The sequence below is a fragment of the Rutidosis leptorrhynchoides genome, chromosome 8 (assembly GCF_046630445.1).
Source record: "Rutidosis leptorrhynchoides isolate AG116_Rl617_1_P2 chromosome 8, CSIRO_AGI_Rlap_v1, whole genome shotgun sequence".
In the NCBI taxonomy this organism is placed as follows: domain Eukaryota; kingdom Viridiplantae; phylum Streptophyta; class Magnoliopsida; order Asterales; family Asteraceae; genus Rutidosis; species Rutidosis leptorrhynchoides.
This window is the reverse complement of record NC_092340.1, coordinates 359647547-359666397: the sequence shown is the minus strand read 5'-3', so window position 1 is coordinate 359666397 and position 18851 is coordinate 359647547. Positions and strand designations below refer to the sequence as shown.

Sequence of the window (18851 nt, the reverse complement as noted above, 5' to 3'; positions counted from 1 at the left end):
GTTAGATGTGTGTTTGGGAAAAGCAAATAATTTTTTTTCTGTTACTCTGTTATTACTTTTGTGGCTCTAGTTGGAAAATGACATTTCCAGGTCATGTGGGGAACAATTTTTATAAACTCCAAACAATGTCATATTTTCACCTTTTATTTGAGGGCATCATTGTTTCAGGCTGCTTTATTTTGTTTTTCAATTTAGCTATTATTAGGTTTAGACAAAAATAAAGATAAAGATTATGTTAGATTGATGACATTTCAAATTAATTGCCTTTTGGTGCAAACAGAGGGTTGGTATAGCAAATTTGCAATGATAATTGTCTTTTGTAACATGAGTGAATTTTAGAAATATTGTAGAGGTAAATGCAAGTAAACTTTTTTAGATTTGTATTTGGATTTGTGCATTTGTTCTTGCAGATTATAGTTTTTGTTATCAAACAATGTTTAGATTAGAAGTATGAGTTGCTATTTTTTTATTTTTTTTTTATAAAATCTTCCGCCGTTCCAAAAATAGGTTTTTTATAAAATGTTCTTGCATCTATTCTTTTTCCAGCATCTTGCTAGGTTTTTATATAAAATCTTCTGCCGTTCCAAATAAAAAAGAAGTACGAGTTTCTGTTTTGTGAGTAGCTAAAGGTTATTTTGTCGCTACATACAAGGATAATGATCCAAGTTGTGTGGGTTCAGTGGAACTGGATGGTCCTATTCAATTATCGCCATTAACTTTGCATATACTTTTTTCAACCATCTATTTCAACTTTTGGAGTTAGAGACAGGAAATAAAAGATCTGTTAATTATTAAAGTTCAATGGAACTCTTATATGTGAAGATGAGTGCTATCGTTTTTATGTTACCTAGCTACATATAATCAATGTTGGACTTAGGGTCAGCTGCACAAGATCGAGTATTTTTCACACTATAAACACTCAACTACAATCTGAAATTGGAGCCTTGTGCCTTCAATTGTAGTAAGTGTTGAAACTTGAAACACTGTAAGTGGCGTCCCTAAGCTGAGTGACTTATCGTAATTAGATTTGTCATCAAGTGTTGTTTACGTAGACAGTTTTACTTGTCTTAATTCCCAGTAAACAAATGTAAAGTTATTATCTGATCCAATAAAAAAACCTTAAACTTTTTCGTACGGTTACATTTGTTATTTGTAGTTAAGATAATATGTACATTGTGGACCAACAAAAGTAAGTAAAATGTTAGATATAAAGTTTGTAGTCAGAACATTCACAAATCCTTTTCTATGTTCAATTATTATGTGAAACGTTTCAGTTATCTGATCTTTTTGTACTGAGTGCTAACAATTATTGTATCTTGAAGCACGTGTTGCATACAGCAAATGTTGTACTTGAAATTTAGTTATGCTCATAAATGTGCTTGTTTTATGGTTGCAGATCTTAAATCTACTTACATTCCATGTAAGAGAACCTAGTGAAAACTAACTATTTTCGAAACATGGAGTGGAATACAAAGTGGGAGTGGGAAAATAATGAAATATTCAGCTCAAAAGTAGTCACAAATCCTAACAAGCAACAATCGACCAATTGGGAAGAAGATATTGATCAGTCATATAATCTGTCGGCATCTGATATCGGGAACAATTCGTCAGCAAAAAGCACAATAACGAAGATGGATTTTGGTGGAGGTGATCAGCTTAATGGAAGTTCACCGGTTATAGAGGTTTCGGTTAGCTCTGGTGAACCGTTTATTGGTTTAAAACTTGGTAAAAGGACTTACTTTGAGAATAATTTTAACAGAGGAAGCTCTAAAATGTCGAATTTCTCGGGTATTCCTACATCGCCCGGGAAAAAATCGAAATCATGTTGCCAAATTACACCTATTCCACGATGTCAAGTTGAAGGATGTAATCTTGATTTGTCACCTGCTAAAGAATACCATCGAAAACATAGAGTTTGTGAAACTCATTCCAAATGTTCAAGAGTTGTTGTAGCTGGTCTTGAGCGCCGTTTTTGCCAACAATGTAGCAGGTGAACTTATTCTAAATTTGTTGTTGTAGGTGGTCTCGACCCGACCCGTTTGGGTCCGTTAAAAAATCTGGCCCATTTGGGTCCTTTAAAAAATCTGAACCATTTGGGTCCGACCCGTTTGGGTCCGACCCTTTTGGGTCTGTTAAAAATGTGATCCATTTGAGTTTCACCCGTTTGGGTTTGACCCTAACCCAACCTTACCCGAACCGATTGCCAGGTGTACAGAGGTGTATGGATTCATAAAATGGGAAGGGAATGAAAGATAGTGTTAGTTTTAGACTATGAGGGTACGAGTTCTAAAATTAGGAATGGTATTCTAAATTTTTTTTTGAAGCTGTATGTAATAATTTTGTTATATTTGGCATAGATTTCACGGTTTGGGAGAGTTTGACGAGAAGAAACGGAGTTGTCGCAGACGGCTTTCTGATCACAATGCGCGACGGCGAAAGCCGCAGCAGGAGACAATCCAGTTTACCTCACCAAACCTGTCTTCTTCATTTTATGGTACAGGACTTTATGTTTGATATCACTCTGAATCACTTAATTACCTCTGCAGAGTGCAGAGGAATAATACATCTTGAGCTGTTAGTACAATTTAAATGCATATATACACATACAAACATACACATATACTTTTTATCTAACCTTCTTATGTACACTCACTCATGTTTCCTTAAGTGACATTTTGCTGATCTGATGTTATGTTTAGCATGTTGAATTGTTGATAGAGTTTATATATATAATAATATGATATCTCGTTACTATATTATCCTCTCATGTATTTTACATTATGCAGGTGGGAGACAACAGTTGAGTTTTGTATTAAACAATGTCCCCGCAGTTCAAAGTAGACCGGCTGTAGGTTCAACATGGGACAACTCATCAAACTTCGAATACCCTGTATCAAAAATGAAAGCCGACAAATCTGGAGTCTTTAACGGCATATCTCATATGCAGTTGCAAAGTGCTTTCGACATGCCTACTATCGCTTTCAATAGACCTGTACCATCCAAGGGCACCAGAGTTGAGGTTCTTGATCAAGGTATGCTTTCATTTAATATAATTATAGTTATAATTTATAATTTATAATGATGATTAAAATGATATTAATATATGAGTAATAGTTATGCAGTCCTAAAAATACTAGTTTCTGATGATGCAGGCTTCAAGGAGTCCTTGTCTCCGAATGTAGACGCACTCGAAATTCGTCGTGCTCTCTCTCTTCTGTCAAACAACTCATGGGGTCTATACGAGCCCACCGATCTAATTGCACTGGACCACCACCCCCAACAAGTGCACTCAAACAACCCTCTCATTATTCAAAATGTGATGCAATCTGTTCCCCAAGCTTTGCAACTGTCATCACCAGATTACTTTCAAACCGAGCAACACTCCTCCATTAATCCCGACCTTCACGCTTTGCGTGCCAAGACTAGTACCGCCACCAACCAGTATCAAGAATTTCAGCTTTTCAATCGTTTTTATTCCAACCCGATGGACGAAATCTTGAAGCCTTTATAACTTCAGAAATAAACAAGATTTTACTATGTTCTAAGATTGTGTGTGGAAGCATGTTTTGGTGTATAACCCTAGAACTTTAGACCTTTATGTTTATGCTTATCTGGAAATTACTGGTTACTAAAATCTTTTTCAATGTTTATGGTTGTGGGATATGGACAAATGATATGCTAATCTTTTGTGGTCTATTGCATTAATGTTTCGTTAACAATATCAGCTTAACATATTCTTAATTGGAACGTAATCCTACTCATGTAACTCAAATGTTATCGAATTGGTCCATATTTAGACGACTGAATGATACATAGATGATATTATTATTGTTTTTTTTTTTTTTAACATCATATCAAGAATTGTTAGGGGGTAAATGCCCCAACAACTGTCTTTGCCCTTGCATACAAGATGCACCGATAAACTGTAAGATGCGGGGACATGATCACATGTTCTGTCATAAATGCGTAAATCGTAGTAGGTGTCGAAACCCAATGGCTCGGATAAAAACGATATCGGACCTGCAATGACCCCAACAGTCACCTTCAACATTCAAGTTATGGTGGTCCATAATTTGTATCAGTAGAGTGCAAATAAAATGTTTAGGATTTTATTGTGCATATGAGTTCGACTTGTCATTAGTTTGTCTAGACCAAAAAGGCCAAATGAGGCTAGATTGACAACGAAACATGATTAAAGGAAGTCGAAAAAGTTGTGTACAAGTACAATTAATCAAATAGCAAGGTGAGAGGTTCATGTGTGGTTTTGGGCAGCTTTGACAAACAAGACAAATTTGACTATTTGAACACAACTGAAACTAACCTTGGTTTAAGTAACTGATTTATTTTACGCCCAAATTATTGTTATTTTTTCATAAGTACAAATTTTGTTGTTATAAAAAATGTTCATAGTTGATTGTGTTACGAGCTAACTTGTCTCCATTTTGGATTAGTAATCACTTAAGAATACTCTACAGTACTTTCGAAGATAAAAATAGAATGTAAGTAAATTAAAATAATTTAAAACGGAAAAATGTCAAAATTAGGCATGTTTCATTTCGTTTATTTAGAATATAAAGATTATGTTGGAAAATAATGAATAATTGAATGAAAATTGATTTTATTATTGGCTTTCATTTTATCTTAAGATTTAAAGTTAAATGATAATTTATTATCATTTAAACTACACTACTTTATGGTCATCATTAAACTACTAAATGAGACTTCTCATTTCACTTTTAAGTTATGAAAGATAAATGATTTTTAATGACCATTAAGCTACATATTGATGGTCATTACAAATTTAACTTCACAACCTCTTTATATAGCTAATACTGTAAGTATGTTTTTTAAATAATAAGAGAATTCTCTAGTTCCTATGTCATGGTGGATGACTCACGTGTCATCTTGATCACAAAATGAAGAACACACAACGCACACTAATCGTGAGAACCAATCAACATTCGGTTTTTCCATTACCGCAACCACAACATAGGTCTCCCCTATTTGGTTATTTTTCAGGCAAGTGTTCAAGTCCGTCAGTACTACTGCTTCGGCCGTTGTACCCTGAGAAACAGACGACGTATAGGCGGCGGAACTGTTTTAAAGGAACCGTGTTAAACACGGACCTCGGCTTCTCTTGGTGAGAGGATTCATATATCCTTTTGACTACACATTTTCAAGGTATGTGTATTTTATATAATTTTATTTCTTATTATAAAATATATATAAAATTAATTTTCGGGTACTATTTCCTACATATTAAAGATCTATAAAGTGTAAACCACACTTTCACACACCCTTAGAGTAAAAATCATTTAAATATATTTTGCAACAAATATTAAGAGCACAGGGTGTCCGTAGTCCATTTCGATATCTACTTTTCAGTGTCGAAAATGGAGTTGAAATTATTGTGGAGGTGTCCATAGTGTCAATTTCAGTGTCCATTTTTTATTTTTTATTTTTTTTAATTGAGTTTTAATATTTTATTTAAATTAATTTCATATAATAAAAACAAAATACTAAATTGAAATTCATAAAATAAACTACATTACATTTTTATTAAAATTCAAAATAAACTAGATTACATTTATTCAAAACATTCATAAAATAAAACGGATAACGTAATAAGTCGTTCATAGGTCGTCTCGAGATCCCATAAATGTTCAACCAAATCAGATCGTAAACCTTCATGCACTTCTCTATCACGTAACTCCCTTGTTCTTCTTGCACGAGCGTCATACCTCTCGATCCAAGTTCGTTGTATATGTTGAACCGGCTCAACTACCCAATCATTCTCAGCAAGGTTGTAACCATTGTCTTCGATAATGATGTTGTATTACGATGCATGTGTACATAAGTTCTCTCGTTAGATTCACCTCATAAGCTAGTGCGGGTTGTTGAAGAATATGTCAACGACCCTGTAGAATCCAAAAGTTCTTTCAACATCTTTGCGAGCACCCGCTTGTTTCCTTGTAAAATAAGAACGTTTTTCGTCAACGGCACTTGAAAATCCCTTAACAAATGCGACCCATGTTGGATAAATACCGTCAGTAAATGGTACCCTCTTCTGTACTGAACACCGTTTATATGATACGGGACGTGAGAAGAACTTGAAGAAGACGACATTTTGTGATTAATAATATAAAAATGAATATTAAAGTGATAATTTAAATATTGTAGAGAGAAAGTGATAAAAAAAATATATTGTGTGAGTAAAATGGGATAAATAGGTGTAATATTTATAAGAAAGAAAAAAAAAATAGCAGCTTAACGGCTATTTTTTCAAAAACAAACACCCCAACGGCTATATTGATCACCGTCTGTGGCGCGACCTTGATCACCGACGGTGAGATCGACGTCGTGCGGTGTCGACCGACCGTCGATCTCACCGTCGATTTATGGGGGACACCGAGGGTAGACGGCAAACACCGTGTGCTCTAGTTAAATCCCAAAGAGCCAATGGCTTGACGGTATTGAAGTCACCATCACAACCTTGAGGATGAAGGTTGCTTACGACATTTCATGGTCTATACTTTTGTGTTATTATTAGGTGGTGTGTGAGCTTTCCAAAAAAAAAAAGGAATTAATCCCATTTTGAAATGGCAACAGCAAGTTATATGGTGAAAAGACTAATGTAACAAAAAATTACTATAACAACCTCAATTATAATGTATTATCAAAACCTCATTGTAAATTGTTGAAATTGTTTGCAAGTTGATTTTGCGAAACCTAGGATCTCAATTTGGGAGGGAAACATAATCATTTATGTCGTATAATTGTTGTAACCCTCTTTGCTTGAAAACACCAAGAGTTGGCCACAATGAGAGACACAACAACACTAGTAATACCAGTTGGCGAAGTGTCGTTAAGCATCCCTATACGAAATGAGAAGTCGTGATGATATCATCTATGTATTTACTGCTCCCATACTGCTAAAGATTGGAATAATATATTATATTATTTATATATATATATATATATATATATATATATATATATATATATATATATATATATATATATATATATAGAATAAACTAGTTGTGGAGCACTCGCTTCGCGCCGGGGGCTCCGTTTTGAATGCGAGTTAAAAAAGTGTTGATCTATTTTGTAAAAAAAAAATCGACATCTAACATTGAAGAGCTGTTCCTTTGTGAAAGTTGCTTCTTTTAGCGTTCGGGTTTTTTTTTTTTTTAAAGTTAGTTGATCTATTTTGTAAAAAAGAATATTTTTCGACATCTTTTGATAGCATTGAAGCGTTATTCCTTTTATGAAAGTTGCTTTTTTATCGTTTGAGAAAAAAAAAAAGTAGCACAGTAGTAGCGTGGTGCGTGTTATTATTCAATATTTTTAGTGTTAGTGATGGGATAAATAATATTTTAGAATATATGTATAAAATTGGGGGGTTCGATTTGTATTTTAATGAAAATTAGGGGTTGGGTGTGTGAAAAATGAAATATTAAATAGTACTATAAAATAGGAGGTTCGATTTGTATTTTAATGAAAGTTAGGAAGTTGGGTGTGTGGGAAATGAAATATTAAATAGTATTATTCATAACTAATAAGACAAATTTTGTCTATTAGTTATATTAGTAAATATGTAAGTTGAAATTGATTATTATTATTTTTTTTCAAAAAAAGATAAGTAAATAACAGAAAACGTTTTCGAAAAGGCAACAAAGGAGAGAGCCGATGAGGCTCGTACCTAGAAAGCGGTACTACAAAACAACTATCTATACCGAGTCTCACCTAAAACAAAACCGTACATAAAAATCGAAATGGCCAAAACTAAACAAAAGAACCCAACCTGAATCCAATGTAAGAATCAAACCATACTAACCTAAAAACCATACTAACCTAAAACGCCTAGACAAATACAACCATCGTGTGGAGACACAAACTAATGGTCAACCTTGATCATTTTACAGTCAATTATCTCCTGACGAAAATCTTTTCCTGAACGGTTTTCGATCTTGAAAGAGAGATTTTTTGAGGTACCGTCACTAATCAATGTACCCGATGAAGGTGGGATTCGACCTTCATCCGCCAGTCTTTGTAAAAATAGACTTAGTTTATAGTAAGTTCTGATAAGATGTGACGTGACGTGATGTGGCAGTGCTATAAATGTGATTCAAGACCATAACATTACAAAGGCTCTAAGAACAAACTTAATAAGAAATATATAGAGGTCCATGTGACGATCATCTTGCTAACGACCATCTGATATTTAGCAAGAAAACGGTGATGGTTTTTTTGTCTTGTACTCGAAAATTTCCGCTAATATGGCGAAAAGACAATACATGATGCTAGACCAAAGCACCAGAATGTTGTTTCAGAGCATAGACATTGGATTGAAGTAGCTATGTTGTCTCAGGTTTAACCGCTTTTATTGAAATTAAGTTTAAATCATATTACAACTCAATTTATAGAAATGAATGATGAAAATGTCACCTATTTATGTACAGCAGCAATAATCTAGTTTAAGATATGAAGCAATAGGTAAAAAGAGACCAGGAAAAAAAGATTGACTGACAGTTTTTGACCACCGTACCCCATCTATGAATACGACCACAAAATAAATATTTACGAGTAATGGAAATTGTAAACTGCATCATATCAGTTTACTACCTATTTGATATCAGTTGAGCCCAAACTGGGGCATCTAGGATGAACTAGACTCGAACTTATGATCAAGTTAACCGAGCCTAAAAGCTTCTCTAGAGTAAAATACGCTTTGGACATGACTTTAATAGTTGTAAGACTTTTCCTGTTCGGGTTACCCGGGAAGGGAGAGTAATCCGACCCCATACTCTAGTGTGCACAGCCCATCATGAATACTCCTGGCTGTTTCCAACCCTTCCTTGACCACCCCAACTGGCCCAAGATTCGAACCTGAGACCTCTTGCAAAGATGTCAGGGTCCCAACCACTTGGGCTACGTTGGGATGGTTAAAAAGGGGTGCAACACGACTACACGAGGCCTTCCTAGGGGGTCACCCATCCTAGTACTACACTCGCCCAAACACGCTTAACTGCGGAGTTCTGATGATAATCAATATTCGCAATAGCTGAAACCAAGAACTTAAGTAGTTCAGGTTCGGTTATAAGCAATTTTTTGCACTGTAACAAACACATAAAACATAATAAAACACCAATTACTCCCAGGGTCCCTCTTACAGCTGATAAAGCCAAAGATGAAGTGCCTAGGTAATAAGATGACATTGTTTAAAGGTGCAATAACCCTATAACACTAGCCCAATCAACCGAATCACGTATCTCACACATGCATCTGAATGTAAAAAGTCTTTAAAGACCACAAATTGCAATTTAAAAATACTAGAATTTGACAACATGAATCACAAATCAAAGTAACACGATAACCGCAGCAACAGGAAGAAGACGACGACGACAACCACGACATGACTGACTTTCAGACCCATACTGAGCAACTGCTGAACGACTTCTAGTACTCACTGGAACATTAGAGATATGATAATTAATAAAAATAAATACAAGCATGAAAATGGGCTACATCATAAAAGAAAACTGTATTATAAACTACAGTATTGAGAGATGGTGATATTTCATACTTTATTCTGCAGTCAGAAGTCGTTGTGGGCTTGATAAATCGGTGTAATGGAAATGGAAAATGATAATGACATTTAAACCAATTCTTATTCAAAGGCATAGTGAAGTTCCAAATTTATTTTGAGGACAATCAAGGTTGTAAAATTCACTAATCAAGGATTAATCGGCCAGAGTAGGGATTAATAGGTCAAATCGGTGATTAATTAGATAGGAATTTTTATCCATTTGTATAATAAATTCCAAAATTCTAACTCAAATTCATATTTCATATACAAATATAAATGTAGACCAACTTTGACTTTGACCAATTTAGACTGACTAAATCTGAAATTGACAAACTAAATCCGATTTTGACCCATTGACCGGACTTGGCCGATTAATTAAACGGATTTTTGAAAGTCTAATCAGCTTGGTTCCTAAAAAGGATCAATTGATGATAATTGGATTTATACAACAATGAATACGGCCGTATTTTAAAAACGGTATACCTTGTGGCATTTCCATTCTCATACCCTCATATCCCAACCCTTCTTAGATGCTATTATAACGACTACCAATAACATTCAATTTACACTAATAGTGTCTAAGAGTAAAGAGAAGCAAAAAAAATTGAAAAAAAAACGTATACCCGATTTAAAAATTTTGAAAAAACCAACCTAAGCATTTTCTTCTTCTTTTTTAGGGGATTTCTGGGAATCTAACGGTTTGTCAGCACCACAGTCACGTCCATTACATTTCGTCCTAAAGGGATAATTAATGTTGTTACACTTGTCACATTTCCAGCTTCCCTCAGGCATATCTGTTTCTGAAACACATATAGGTACACATATAAATAATAGACCCAAATATTACACTTTGCATAACCAAATGTACAAATAAAGTACTCACGGTCACGGGAACTCTTGCCCGGCTTTGGGCCCCGCATATCAGCGCCATAAACCTATAAATTACAATAGTACGCGATAAAAAGCAAAGTATATAAAGCTTTAATTTGTCAAAAAATGAAGTGAAGATAACTACTCAAACCTGAGTTCCTGGTTTAGGTGTACCACATTTCCTCAAGTTACAAACTGTTCTAAAAGCAAAATTGATATTTCCACATATTGGGCATTCCCAATCATTTTCTCGAGGTCCATCTGAAATTCAAAACACATAAAACAATTATAAGTGAGCTATATTCAGCAATATATGCCTAGCAGCAAACAAAAATAGACATATAGTCGTATAACATGCCTTTCTTTTGAGACGTTTCTTCTGGGTAATACCCAGGACGTGGCCCCTGTTAAGTTACAAGAATCAAATGACAATCAACTTAGCGACACGTGTTTAAATCTTAGTATCTAATCCAAAAGCTAATATATCCAAATTGATATCAAAGGCAATAACTTGTAAGCCTAAAAAGACAAGCATGTCAAAAATCTAAAATACCATGGCTGCCTGACCCAAGGGCAATCGCAAACCAAATTGCTCCATTAACTGTGGTAATCCATACAGACCACCTGCACAACATATGTAAAGCCACATGATGTCATAAAAACACCCTATTAATAAAAAGACTACCTTGCATTGAAGGATATAAACAATAATATAGTAAGCAAGATAATCATGATTATATATAATTAGCAGGCACAAACTTCTGATCAACATAATGCATACATGAAAAGATGATGTACAAAACAACATGATTACATACCACTTCCTAACATGGGACCACCAGAATAAGGGGGTGTGCCTAGGTGTAGAGGTCGGTACGGGGTCCCACCAGAAAGACGGTTGTAGTCATAATGATAAGCAGAACCACTGGATAATGGAGATGCACCATAAGGTGGTACACCCATATACATTGAAGAGGGTGCACCGGACCCTGCATAAGGAGAAGGCGACGAGTAGCCCTGAGGGGTTGCCATTTGCCTTGGAGCAGATTTCTGTAATATGAACACTCAGTTACAAAATTGTAATAAACTGAGACAAATTAACTCAAAATCAACATCAGCAAAATGTGTAGACCAGAAAAAGGAGGTTTATCACAAAAAAAAAAGCAGGTCTATGACACTAATTTTGAAAATTGAAAATGGATTAATAAAAAACACTATACAGCCATCAATCATATCAACAGAAAAGCCTAACTTACAGCATGAGAGAAGGGGAAAAACAGAGAAATTTTTTATATTATAAAAACCTTCATTTAATATGTAAGCTAATAACAGCTACAGCAAAACAAAAACAAAAAAAAACAAAAAAAAAAAGTGAAAAAATGACTTGTGGAACTTACTGAATTATGGTCAGCAGGTCTAGGCTGCGTACAGTTGCGCATGTTGCAACTTGTCCTAAATGAAAAGTTGACATTCCCACAGCTAGGACAGGTCCAGTCATCTTCTCTGCGGCCGCCTGATATCATAAACACCGCCAATAAATACCAGAAACAATAACACCATATTCTATTTTACAACCTGATAAGGGGTTATTTTACACATGCATGTATAAATAACAATGAGGAGTAATTTTCATCTCACAAAAAGTAGTTGTAGTTGTATTCTGGCCCTTCAAAGTTCATAGGAAACTAAATTTACTGTGTGTATAACACTTACGGTTCAAAGTAGGTACCAAGTACATGTGTTTTGCGAAGCTGCTTTTACATATATGGACCAAAATTTATAACTAATGTAGTTCAAAGTTCAAAACAAGTAAGTTCCAATTGTAGTACAAACCCCTAAAGTCTTTCAGAACACTGTTTAAGTTTATATTAAATTAACGTAAGCAAGAAATAAAAGAAAACGATTATCGTAAAACAAGATATTGAATGCAGTCAACCAGAGCTACAAATTAGTAGTGATCATATAATCAAATACACGTATTAGCAAAGTGGCCAATAAGCACATATATCATTATGGCAAAACACAGATTTTAGGGTGAACTCATACGATACACACAGTAAGACCGCATCCACAACAAATACTCACACGCCACCCGTTATAAAATCGCCTATGATAACTGAATGAGCATGAACGTATCATGGGTGATAGGTTACAAAAAAGTAACCAACTTTTATATAATGTATAGTAATAAACAAGAATGCAATTAATTGATAAAACTCAAATGCATAATCATTGTGTATACAAATACATAAACTAAGAAAGTGAACATACCATCGGTTCTGGCACGTTTGACTGCAGACGAGTTCCTGTTATCAAGCTAAAACCAAAAATAACACGAAGTATTATATTATTATTAACAAAAAAATAAAATAAAATAAAATAACATAGTCCTAAGGGCTACGTTTAAGAAAAAAATTATGCTCAAGTGATATACAGATTGGTTGTAGAGTAGTTGCTAGCTAGGAAGATAGTTATTAGCAACTTACATACACGTGTAAAATTAACAATTAACAATTTAACATATTATCAATTTAATAATTAACAATATAAAAAACCCTAACTTTTGATATTATATACCATAAATTAAGTAAACTAGTACAGATCAAACAATCAACGAAGGGATCGAATATAATAAACAATGTATAATTCAATTTATGATCAAAGACGGAAAATTGATTGTTAGCAAATTTCGATTTCGATTTCAAATTAAAAATAAAGCGTATTTTATAACAACCAGCGAGTAAGGTGATAGAGATTGAATAAAAAATAAATCAATTTAAGTGAATAGAAACAGATCTATGTATAACATATATGAACTCGGATGAACGTCACCTGAGACATCACGACGGCGTTAGGTGGAAGTTGTTCGAATTGACCGTGAAAAAACTGCAGACGATCAGGAGGGGAGAGTGAAGTTTTCGTGATAAAGTGATAAACCAAGGGGTCTTCAGTCTTCAACACTCTAAATCATGGGCCCAGTGTTGTGATGGCCCATCAAGAAATGCCCAAAATCTTTATTTGGCCCAAAATATCATAGGATGTATGTTTTGAAACTTATTAGCCAAAAAAGGGAAATATATATAGACAACAAACTATACATGTGTTTAGAAAAGTCGAAGAAATGTTAAATTTCATAATTTGTTGGGTTTTTAATGTACATATTAGAGGTGTAAGGAATGGATATATTCATTTGAATCCTTAATTTAAGTTAAGATTTAAGGGATGAATTTCAGTCATTGGATTATGTGATGGGCGGGACAATCACATGTGGTTACCAGCCTTGGATCAAATGTGATGAACGATCAAGATTAAAATACAAAAATAAAGGAAGGGTAATCTGTTAATCACATGTGATTATATTAAATCTAAGGGCTGTTAATCACATGTGATTGTTCCTCCTATCATATGATTCAAGGGTTGAGATTTATCCCTTGAATCTCAACTTAAATTAAGGATGCAAATGAATATTTACTGTGTAAGGACTCGGGACAACTAATTTAGTACAAACCAAAAATAAATATTTGATAATAAAATAAAGATTATCAATCATCTATGTGGGAAACGAAACCATTTCTCGTAGTAACGCGCAAATCTCTCCCACTAGTTTTTGAAAACATAACAAGGTAAGAAGTTTGAGATTTATTTTATATTATTCTTACTAGTTTACTAGTGTTATGAGCCTGTGCGTTATACGAAAGTTGTAAAGTTATGATTTCGTAAATGTAAATATCGGGCTTTAAGCCCGTGCGTTAAATGACTGTTAATGAGCAGAAAAACTTCATAAAATATTTGGTTAGTAAGAATTAAAATTGACTATTGGTTGTTTTATCATATGTTCACAAACAAAAGCAACAAATTAGATTGATAAAAGGGCACGTAGCATCAAGGATGTAAAATAATAATGTATTAAAAAACATCAATTTGATATTAATATTAATGGTACTCCCAGTGTCGCTCCTGGCCCAACCAATGGATGTGTTGAATTCTCCGCTTTTTAGAGCGGCTTTTTGGGCTCGCGGCCTACGCATCCTCAGCAACCCATCGATTGATTTTTGAGTTCAGTCCCTGTCATTACCCATAATTTGTTCTCCGGAGTGCATGTTAAAGAAAACAATGAATTTGAGTAACGACTATATATAGAAGAGAGGGCGGAGGGGAGGGTATCCAGGGCCGCAGAGCCGGAGCTACATTGTCTTGAGTGTATCCAGCACCGCAGAGGCAGAGCTGCATATTCAATTAAAATTAACACCGACATTTAATTAATGAGACCCACCCGTCAAGATATTTTTTACACGTCAAACCATGTACTCGTTAACTACTTATACAATCAATAGCAACAGCGTGCTCGACGAGTGTGCTAGGAACACACACCCAACACGTCGATAACAAGGCGTGTTAGTGGTGTTTATACGTGGCGTGCGAGCCAGCAACACGGGAAGAGATGGTGGCGTGTGACTGCAAATGGCGACGTGGAGGTAGGAGAAGAAGATAACAAGATGGGTGTGTTGAATCAATTGAACATCTGTATGCAGTATAGAAACTGTGATGATCCGGAAATTTCTGACCAAATTTAAACTTTATCTTTAAATGATTTAATGTTTTCGACACGATAAGCAAAGTCTGTAATGTTGAGTCTCAAAGTTTTGGAACTATATTCATATAATCAATTATTCTTCGACTGTTCTCGAAGATTCACGAACAATATATATAACTTAATGTGCATATATATATATATATATATATATATATATATATATATATATATATATATATATATATATATATATATATATATATATATATATATATATATATGTGTGTGTGTGTGTGTGTGTGTGTGTGTGTGATTTCAAGTTATTTAGTAAACGATATTAACATTCGATTATTGATTCGATTAATATTTAGATAAGTTAACTAACACGTTTAAGATGAACCAGTAAAACACTAATTTGCTACAGTATTTTCGAATTGCTACAGTACCCGAAAAGCTACAGTGTTGTCATACCCCCAAATAGGCCCGGGGAAATATGACTTCACAATATCACAACACAAGTATGTATAAACGAGAACGACTCTATATGAGACGTTTTAATTAAAAACCAATGTATTTAAGCAGCGAAAAGTATTAAGTCATTACAATAAGTGTTCTAATGCAATAATATGAATGTATAAACGCGGACTCCAAAGCAGCAAAGTCCAAATAGCAACTAATCTTTGGCAATCTTCACCTGAGACAAAACATGCTTAAAGTGTCAACCAAGAATGGTTGAGTGAACAACATAGGTTTAATAATTATAACAAGTTTTTAGACCACAAGATTTAATTATGAAGTTTAATCAGTTCGGTAGTAGTGCTGGTGTATATGATATCGATACTAACCGTAAGTTACCCTAAACACATCACGTTCGTGTCGTGCATCATTATTATGTATCCATTGACCATCGGTCATCCAGATAGAGATGTCACTCTCAATAGCGCTATTCACAATAACTAAGCTTGCCTTTATACGTAGCAACTAACGATATCATGGTAGGGATTTAGCATGAATCAAAGCATGTTAGAACAGTTTGAACTAATCAGAACAAAGTTTGAGTACTTGCGTCTAAGCGTAAAACAGTTTGAAAGCAAGCATGTGTCTCACCCCAAAGTTATAAAACAGGTAAGAAATAGTAAAAAGAGGGGCTATGAAGTTCACCTTAATAGCAGATAGATATTCCACGCAAGTTATATGATCGGAGTGTTGAACACGGAGATCTCAACCTAGAGATGTTATGTTCGATTAGTTAATGTCTAATAGACATAAAGTTTGTTTATTAATATAGTAACTATATTAACAGTGACCGTTTTTGAGAAAAGTTATATTTACATAAGTAATAATATACTTAGTGTACTTAAATGTTACTATATAATTAAGTGTGTAAGTTATAATAGTATTTGTATTTAATAAATCAGTTATTATATACTTGTTCATTATATGTTACATAGATAATATACACCTATGTGATACATACATATATATATTCTTTATTCATTATTATACATGTATGTGTTCATAACTATATGATATATATATATATATATATATATATATATATATATATATATATTAGGTGTAGGTGTTACATATACATAAGTGTAAGATGATACATATATATATATATATATATATATATATATATATATATATATATATACACTTATTACTATTTATTACTATATTTATTAACTTAACATAACTTACATAATACACATTCATACATACACACACACGTACATATATATACATATATACACATACATATACACGTATGTATATACTTGCATATATACACACACATACACCTACAATATATACATGTACATACGTACGTATGCATGCATGCATGCATGCACGTACACCATGATCATAAATACTTTACTAATCCGTAATCATTACCTTTTATCATAAACCTAACCTAATCACCTTCATTAACTCTAACCCTTATTATCCATATGTATTATTTAAACTTATAACCCTAATCTTTATTACATAAACAATTCCTTTTCATAATTTATATCATAATCATTATTATTTACTAATACACTTTCATATCTTACAACTAAACCCATTAACTATAATACTTTTAGTTTGAAAATCTTAATCTTATTACTAATACTCCTAATCTTTCTTTATGTCTTTTAACTTTATCAAATCATTATCATACTTTTAATCTTAATCATAATCATTCTTTTAACTTAATCTTATTAGTCACATTCAAAAAAAAACTAGTTCATTATTTTATTTATGATCATCATCATAGTTCAACATCCCTAAACTTATTAATCATATTCATTATCATCTTTTAGTTCATATATACATGTTCAATTTAAATAAACAATTCTTATAGTTAACTCCAAGAACAAAACCAATATAAATCATCATATTATATTAAAAGTAATAGATTAATAGTAGGATTATCACTAGGGTTTGAGGACTACCTTATAGGAGATTAGGATCAAGAACAAGAGGATAGATATATACCGAAATAGAAGCAGGATTGTAGCAGTAAACCACGACCCAACAGAGGGTTTCTTAGACTGATTTGGACCCGCAAATAAGATGGTAAGCAGGCAGCAAAACACAGCAACAATGGAATCAATTTGGGTCTATCTGATCACGCAGAAAGCAGAGGAAACAAACAGCAATAATTCGACCCAATCCAAAGGTTTCTTGGGCCTGTTTTAAACACGCAGAAGTAGCAGCTCAACAGCAAGAACGAGCAGCAACTAAGGACCAGTCTTGGGTCTGTTTTGGGCTCTCAAATAAGTAAGATCACAGCAGGTTTTTGAGCTGTTTATGTGGCGAAAACCACAGCTGAATAACAGCAAGATAGAGTGGCGAATGGGCTGTTAGGATGGTGATGTTTGGCGACTGCAGGCTGGGGGTTTTGGAGGGTTCAAGTGTCGACAAACAGAAGGTTGGATGGTGGTGATTCTAGTCGACTGCAACAGGTGTTTTTAAGGGTTTGTTTAGTCGACAGATTGGAGAGCTGGAGGGAAAAACAATCGACTAAATTGGCAGCAGATTTGGAATTTATTTGTGGTGAATAACTTGATATACATGATGCCTTTTATAGTTGCAAATTTGTTTCTTAATTGCACTAGTTTACTTAGAGATCAAGCACTCATTAGATTAGGACACAAGCATTTGAGTTTGGCTAGGATTGGATTAACTAAAAAGATCAAGTTTAATTCTTTTTTTCTTTTTTTTTTTACATCTAGCCGAATTATTATACATGTATTATATATTTATATATATTTTTTAAAGTTATTATTATTATTATTATTAAGTTACATTTATTTAAATACCTTTTATTTATTCAATTCACTTATTAGTCCATGTCTTTTGTTACATTTTAACTTAGTTCTAATTAGCTTATTAGTTTTTAATAGTTATATTATGTCACATTTAAATATTAATAGATATAGTTTATATAATTAATTTAGTATTAGGGTTAGGGTTTATTATTTATTATTAAATGGTATTAGGGTTTAGAATTTAATAGGTAGGGTTTGGTTTTGGGTTTTATATAATATTAGGGTTTTAATAATAAATACGATCATTTAACGAAAGCATAAATTTTTAGTTCGTTTATCGAAATGGATAACAACCCTAATGATGATGCACAGAATATGACATTGAAACCCTAAGGACAACTTAGTAAATTCAGGAGGGAAAAGTGAGGGTTGTTATAGTACCTCCCCGTTAATTTAAACTTCGTCCCGAAGTTTCAGGAAGACTTCTCGAATGCATCAGCGGGTGAGAATAGATGTGAATATTTTCGTTTCATCTAGTCTTCACGTTCCCAGGTATACTCGGGGCCTCTTAGTGAATTCCAACGGATCTTAA

The 18851-nt window shown here is 33.6% G+C and overlaps 2 protein-coding genes across 4 annotated transcripts; one reads left to right on the top strand and one right to left on the bottom strand.

The window, feature by feature from the left end:
• The first annotated feature begins 678 nt into the window (after positions 1–678).
• LOC139862565 (squamosa promoter-binding-like protein 12) lies at positions 679–3667 on the top strand. The gene is made up of 5 exons (XM_071851182.1): positions 679–985; positions 1397–1990; positions 2358–2494; positions 2787–3032; positions 3153–3667. The coding sequence occupies exons 2-5, from the start codon at positions 1458–1460 to the stop codon at positions 3509–3511; spliced, it is 1275 nt and encodes a 424-aa protein (XP_071707283.1). The 5' UTR covers positions 679–985; positions 1397–1457; the 3' UTR covers positions 3512–3667.
• A 3989-nt stretch (positions 3668–7656) lies between these two features.
• LOC139861541 (ranBP2-type zinc finger protein At1g67325-like) lies at positions 7657–13387 on the bottom strand. Of its 3 annotated transcripts, none has more exons than XM_071849972.1 (10): positions 13295–13387; positions 12734–12779; positions 11860–11975; positions 11281–11512; positions 11016–11086; positions 10821–10866; positions 10614–10723; positions 10476–10527; positions 10244–10392; positions 7657–8053 (listed from the first exon to the last, which is right to left on the bottom strand). In XM_071849972.1, exons 1-9 carry the CDS (start codon positions 13301–13303, stop codon positions 10244–10246), a joined length of 831 nt encoding a protein of 276 aa, XP_071706073.1. In that variant the 5' UTR covers positions 13304–13387; the 3' UTR covers positions 7657–8053. The 3 variants fall into 3 exon arrangements, with proteins under 3 accessions (XP_071706073.1, XP_071706072.1, XP_071706071.1); XM_071849971.1 differs by lacking the exon at positions 7657–8053 and adding an exon at positions 9290–9472 and having other exon boundaries at positions 10216–10392; XM_071849970.1 differs by lacking the exon at positions 7657–8053 and adding an exon at positions 9290–9472.
• Between the last annotated feature and the right edge of the window lie 5464 nt (positions 13388–18851).

Coding starts and splice junctions, on each gene's coding strand:
- LOC139861541 (XM_071849972.1), bottom strand. Junction 11,513..11,859: donor GACCTGCTGACCATAATTCA/GTAAGTTCCACA, acceptor TTCATATTACAG/AAATCTGCTCCAAGGCAAAT. Junction 11,087..11,280: donor TGGTCCCATGTTAGGAAGTG/GTATGTAATCAT, acceptor TATGTTGTGCAG/GTGGTCTGTATGGATTACCA.
- LOC139862565 (XM_071851182.1), top strand. CDS start 1,458: ATGGAGTGGAATACAAAGTGGGAGTGGGAAAATAATGAAATATTCAGC. Junction 2,495..2,786: donor CCTGTCTTCTTCATTTTATG/GTACAGGACTTT, acceptor TACATTATGCAG/GTGGGAGACAACAGTTGAGT. Junction 3,033..3,152: donor AGTTGAGGTTCTTGATCAAG/GTATGCTTTCAT, acceptor CTGATGATGCAG/GCTTCAAGGAGTCCTTGTCT.